At 46.2% G+C, this 6,479-nt stretch overlaps 1 protein-coding gene across 3 annotated transcripts in view; it reads right to left on the bottom strand.

The window, feature by feature from the left end:
- Positions 1–1,588: 1,588 nt before the first annotated feature.
- Positions 1,589–6,479, bottom strand: part of NPAS3 (neuronal PAS domain protein 3) — an 865,587-nt gene continuing 860,696 nt past the window's right edge. For all 3 annotated transcript variants that reach the window (XM_057544365.1, XM_057544366.1, XM_057544367.1), the window contains one exon: positions 1,589–6,014. In XM_057544365.1, the coding sequence (XP_057400348.1) occupies positions 4,654–6,014 (1,361 nt within the window). In that variant the 3' untranslated portion in view covers positions 1,589–4,653. The remainder of the gene's footprint in view (positions 6,015–6,479) is intronic.

Here is a 6,479-nt window from a genome sequence, read left to right as displayed (position 1 = left end):
GGGCTGGGGAAGTGGCAGGGCTGCCCAGTTGTCAGTGGGTCTGCGCCCAGAGCTCACTCCCTCTCTTTTTGGCTAAGAGGTGTTCTTTATTTAATTAGTGACATATTTTAGCATTGATGGGTACAAATAAAGGACAGGTAACTTGATGCTAAGGAAGCTTAAGCCTGGGTAAGCATCGAGGATTTCTATCACCTCCATTGCGGAAGCTCCAGATATCATGAGGATTTCAATTCACCCATCACCATGTCTGGCTTTCCTTTCTCAACTCCCAGCTGCTACTACCTCCAGATCACAGGGTGAAGGGGTGTCCAGAATTAAAGTGTTATGGCCAACCAACATTGTCATCGAGCCAACAGAGGGTCAGCCCTCAGCCTTGGTAGACCCTCCCCCATGCAAAGCTCTGGAAGCCATGGCTAACAGCCGGGTCCATCAACACCTTCAGACAGAGTGCCTTGGGTAAGCTGGCTTCAACACTCACTGTCATCTGTTCAGGACTGCGTTTCCAGCTTCATCAATTTGTTTGCTTCTCAATATTGCTCTACTATATTCTTCTGACTCTCAAGAGCAAAAAGGAAAGATAGATTTTGGCAAAGTAGTTGAGAGAATCCAGTTCTGTATTCTCAGTCACCCTCTTCCTATTTCTAATTTTTAAGTACTTATTTCCAGGGATCCATAAAGGGTCTAGTGGAGAGATCAAAGACCCCACAACCATAACTGCATTTCCACATCCACCAGTCTGAAGCTATCCTCCATTAACCAAAAGTACCCTCAAATTAGCAAATGTCATCAAAGACTTAAAGTAGGACATGATATTTACTATAGTTGGGAGCTTTTGGACAAAGTGTTTGCCTTTTCTTTCCACTCAACCCATCCATATGTCTTCATTTTCTGGAGAACACAGACTTAACAGGTGACCCACCTGTATCCTTAACTTTGAGAGAGCGGCTGAAGTTTTCCCTCTTTATTTGTTTATGTTTTGGAGTTGGCCAGCTGACCTGCCTCAAAAAGAAACAGGCTGGATGCTGACCTACCCAATAACACAGCACAATCATGACTTACTTGGCTCATCTGGAGAAAGAAAATACATATTTAGTATAAAGAGAAGATATAAGCAATGGAACAGTTGGTTATACATTAGAGCTCATAATAAATGAAAATATCGAGTGCATTTTAAATGATTAATGTATGAAAACTCTCATCATTTACTGGGCATTAATCAAGAAAAAATGCACACTTCCCATAGTGGTTAATGTCGCAGGCCCGTTGTTCAGCTTTGATAACGTACATAATAATGCTCATATGACAATGAGTTGGGGTAGCTGAAAATCTAGGATGGTTGCACATTTGGTGTAGTATTTGGATTAGCATCTTAATCTGTGCCTTGTCAGTCAGCCTCATCGGTATACAAGCTACGCATTTTGTCCGAAACTAGCAAAAATATGGATGCTTTAAAAAATTTTTTCTTTTTTGTTTAAATCAAGAATAATGACCAAGGTACCTGCTTAAACAAATACTACCAGCATTCATTAGTTAGGATGGTTACATGTAAAAGAAATGATGCCAGATAGTAACAAATCCAAGAGAAGTTTATTATGAAAATGGCACCTGCAGATGAAAAATTAAGTTACATAAAGACAACCATGTATGTGACATGTATGAGAATCTACAAAAGTATAAAAAGAACCCTGTTGTAAATGAAGTATGTACATTTCTGATTTGCAGCATTATAAATGGTCAATGAAAAAAAATGTTTCAAAATAAGCCAGGCACTCAGGAAGTTAGGTCCCGTTAGCTTCACACAAAACAAATGTACCATAGCTGTCGCTTTGTAATGTTTTAATTTTTTTATATATATGTTGTAGAGTTGGTAACACTGCTAAGATTTTTACGAACAGAACATCCCTTTCCCCATTTTTCAGCTACTTGGCACCAGTCTCCTCATAAAAGTTTTCATATATTTGTACAAGAAATAGTTAAAAACACAGACACAGTCTTCACAGGTAATGAAGTATTTTTTTTTTCACTTTGTAATTTTAACACTATGGATTTAGACAGCAGCTGTGATTATCTGTTAGTTTAAATCACCAGAAATCATTTTGACACAACACAGAAACATTTATAAAAGAAAAAAAAAAAACAAAACAGCTGTCTAGCTGTTCTTTGTAGCTGATAGGTGCGTTCCTTTGATTGTTCAATAGCTAGAGTAGAGCTTCCAAAATTACTCTGTAAATTTCGTGATTGGCCTTCTTCACGTCCTAAACCTACTCAAATCCTTCAAGTAAGTGCTCACTATTAGAATTTGTGGCATTAAACTTCTTGTCACTATTCCACAGTGGTTTGGGCCCAACTCATGGAATCAAAGGGCCTGGAGGAATCCACTCAACACAGTGATATTCAAAGGACAGCCGAGTTACTATATTAGCATTGCACACATAAACAAATATATACGACAGTTCTATAGTCCATAACCCCCGCTCCCCTTTTCTTTTTAAAAAATGTTGGTTGACCTTTGAAATAATTTTCTGTCTCACTGGTAAGTTGCTTTATATATTGCTCCGTCAGCCAACCTGGAAGGAAACCAAAGCAAAGCACCCACCGCTTATAGGTAGAACACAAGGGACTCTGGGAATGTTAACAACTGAGGCTATATGGCATCAATTTATTTCATATATCTGAGCATTATTCTTCAGTGCTTTGTGTGGCACTCCAGAAGAAAGAGTCGTACCCAGAATTCCATTATGGGAAAAATGGCTCCATTAACCTTGAGCTAGTTAAGAGTCTTTTTATCTCTGAGAATGAAAGAGATTTTGGAGAAGTTGGGGTTGGGGGGAGATGAGGCAGGAAAAGGGGAGATGAGAGAGAGAGAGAGAGAGAGGGAGAGAGAAAGAGAGAGAGAGGGCGCGAGAGGGAGAGAGAAAGGGGAGAGGTCAGGAGAATATACACCAGCAAAGCAACAGCAGAAATCTTAAAAAGTGAAATGGAAGATTCACAGACAGTAGAAGCAGCATAGGGTGACGTTACAGAGGAAGGCCACCACACAAAAATCACTAACCCCCAAGAATCACTGATTCACTAGGACTGCAGGAATGGGACTGTACTAGAGATAGAGCACAGAGAAGACAAAGGACAAAACAACTACATTAGCTTAGTATATACTGCATATAGAAACACACATTGAAACTGCAATGGACTGACAGCCAAGGACACATACACAGTGCACACATTACAGTTCTCACATCTGTTATTAGATGCCTTAACAAACAGCTGCCAAAAATGGAGTGGAAGAAGAATTTATACTTGACAGTCATTTGGAGTGTTTGACACTACACTGATTTCTGGCAACAAAGACAAAATAGGATATTTTTTTCTTTTTCTTTTTCTTTTTTTTTCTTTTTTTTTTTTAAACTTAATGTGCAGTTTTCAGTTGCAGTTATCTGTTTGAAGCTTATTTTAACCCATTCTTTAGTTTTAAACCTTACTGGTTCCAACCTAGAAATAAAAGAACCAAAGGGAAAAAAAAAATCCACCAAATCAGTCCCCCAAAATACAACCTTCCTTTTTTTTTTTTTTAGCAAGAAATGAAAAAATCAAAAACGTTAAATATTTTTTTCCTTCTTTTACTCCAAAGTGTTATTGAAGTTGCAAAAATTAGCCTCAGTTAGACTGAGAAAAGGAAAGAAAGAAAGCTCAACAAAAGGCAGTATGTACCTAAACTGCTCCTCAAATCAGTTTGATTGAGTTTTCCAAAAGCCCTTTTAAAAAGGGCTTTCCTGACCCATTAAATTTAATGTGAGGCTATGTTAGTTGGGAGGTAAAAAATTTTAAGTCCTGCAGCAAACATTAATGAGGGCTTTGTCTTAACTAACCAAGGAGACTGCAGCAATGGACTCCAGACCAGGACAGAACACATTTTTTTCAAAACCCAGCCCAGGAGCTGCATTTTGTATGAAGACATTACAGATTAATAAATGATAGCACCATGGTTTTAGAAATTAAGTTAATGTTTCAGTAATTAACATTTAGTCCAACTTTTTTTTAAACATTCTAGTCACAGGCCAGAAATTAAGTTTAAGAACCCAAATTATTTTTATGTGCAAGTAAGAAAATCTTAAAATCTTAACCATAAAAAGAGAATTAAATTCTGCATAAAATTCTAAAATACTATCCCCCTATTTTCAAAGGAATTAGGAACAAAAACAAAAACACCACCCCATTTCATTTGACTTAGTCAAACAGGGCACATTGTTTATGCTTGTCTCTTTCAATCTTGATCATATCAAGATCTTTACGAAGAAAACTCAATGGTTGTCATTTGAGAAATCTCTTGACCACAAGACTGAGTATTCTATGGCAGAGGCATATACACATTAAAGACATCTTAATAAAGATGCAAAGGAAAGCAAAACAACCCAACACACATCTCGGAAGAAGACAAAATGGCAGGCAACTGGTCGTCTGACCCTCTGAAGGCCAAAAATAAACATATCTTTACAGGAAAGAATGAGTCCAGTGAAAGAAAGAGGGGATGGAACGGGGACCGTCGTGGCGAGAGAAGATGCTGACCTGCTCGAATTCAAAGTGCTAGAATCAAAGGTCTAAACGAAAACGCCGACGATGCCTCCGGGCAGAGCCCCGGGCCGCGCTGGGCGGTGCTCAGTCCTCCTTGCGCTCCAGAGTCTGTGCCGCGTGGATGCCGTTGCTGTAGACGGGGAAGGGCAGCGTGGAGAAGAGTCCCTCGGCCGTGGTGAACACGTTGCCGGCGGGCATCTGCGTCAGGCTGGCCGCGCTCACGGCGCCGCCAAACGGTCCCGACATGTTGAGCCGGTGCACGTGGTGGTAGAGCATCTCCATGGGCGTCTTGGGGTCAAGGCCGAAGCCCGGGCTGTTAACGTCCACGAAGTTAACAGCGTGCGCGTTGGGCAGCAGGTTGCCCTGCATGGCCAGGGTCACCTCAGCGGGCGCGTAGCGGATGGTGCCCGTGGTGTAGACCCTCTGCGCGGCCGTGCTGGTGGCCGCCAGGGTCCCGGTCACCCTGTGCACCAGCGGCAGCACGACGTTGCCCGCCTGCAACCTCTGCAGCGCCTCCAGGTCCCCAGTGTACAGCAAGGAGTTGGACGCTCCGGGGCCGCTCCCGCCGCCGCCGCTGCTTCCGCCCCCGGGGTGCTTGTCCCGCGGGGACGCCGAGAGCGGGGGCGACAGCGGGTCGGAGGCGACTGGGGCCAAGGCCGCGGGGGCCGAGGTGCCGAACTGAGTCTTGCGGGCGGCGGCGGCGGCCGTGCCGTCGGCACCGGGCGGAGTGAGGACCGAGTCGGGGATGGCCACGTGCAGCCCCCCGCCGCCTGCGCCGCCCGGCGGGGACGGGAAGTGCTCGGAGCTGGGGGGCTTGGTCATGCTGTAGGGCGACTCGTTCCGGGAGATCTCCCGGTTGGGCGGGTAGTTCCAGATGCTGCTGTCGTTGTCGAAGTTGATGGGTTCCGCGATCTCCGTCTTGATCTTGAGCACCGAGGCACTGTTGGGAGAGGACAGCAGCCGCGGGGGCTCCACCAGGCCCGCGTCCAGGCCGCCGGGGCTCGACGCGCTGGACAGGCGCCGGCGGCTGGCGCTGCCGCCCTTCTGCCGTTTCCGCCTCTTCTTGCGCTTCTGGTGCTTGCTGGAGGCCTGCGCGCCCGCCTCGCCCGCGCTGTCCGAGTCCTTGGCGCTGTCCGACGACAGCGACTCGCAGTTCTGCAGCCGCAGGTCCGACTCGCTCTCCACGTAGCGCTCGACCTTGATCTGCATGGGGCCCAGCGCGCCGAAGCCGCCGCCGTCCTCGGCCGCCTTGGGGTTCTCAAAGTCCGAGTGCTCGAAGCTGTCGTCGCTGTCGCGGCTGTCCGGGTTGCTGGAGCTGTGGCCGTCGTCGTTGCAGTTCATGTCGTTGTCGCACGTGTTGCCCGACTTCTTGCGGTCGGGCTCCGGGTCTTCGCTGTTCTCGGACTGGTTCCCCTTCTCGTCGGACTTGGAGTTCTCGTTGTCCTCTGCGTGGGGCCGGCGGCCGCGGGGGGTAGGGGGCGGGGAGAGGAGACACAGGAGACAACGGGTTAGCGGGGCAAGACCCACCTCTCACCTGCGGGGGTGGGGGAGGGGAGGGCGGAGGTGGGGGGTGGGTCTTGCCTTATCCTGAGCTGCTCCACTGCCTCGGTTACTTAAAGCCTGGGCTTTCCCTCTCTTGAGGACCTAGATTAGAGGGACCCTGACTCAGAAGTGCGGTCCCCGGACCCACCCGCAGCATTGGCATCACCTGGAGGCTTGCTACAAATGCAGAATCCCAGGCTTCCACCCAGACCTACTGAATCAGATTCTTCATTTGAACAGGATCCCCAGGTGATTCTTAGGCATGTTAACATTTGAGATGTTCTGCGAAAATACTGACGGACTCAGAGTAAATAACCAGGAATAAGGTGGTAGTGACACAGAAAAATGATGATTTGCAAGGAGACTTT

This window comes from Balaenoptera acutorostrata, chromosome 3 (assembly GCF_949987535.1).
Source record: "Balaenoptera acutorostrata chromosome 3, mBalAcu1.1, whole genome shotgun sequence".
In the NCBI taxonomy this organism is placed as follows: Eukaryota; Metazoa; Chordata; class Mammalia; order Artiodactyla; family Balaenopteridae; genus Balaenoptera; species Balaenoptera acutorostrata.
This window is presented reverse-complemented; position numbering and strand designations above follow the sequence as displayed.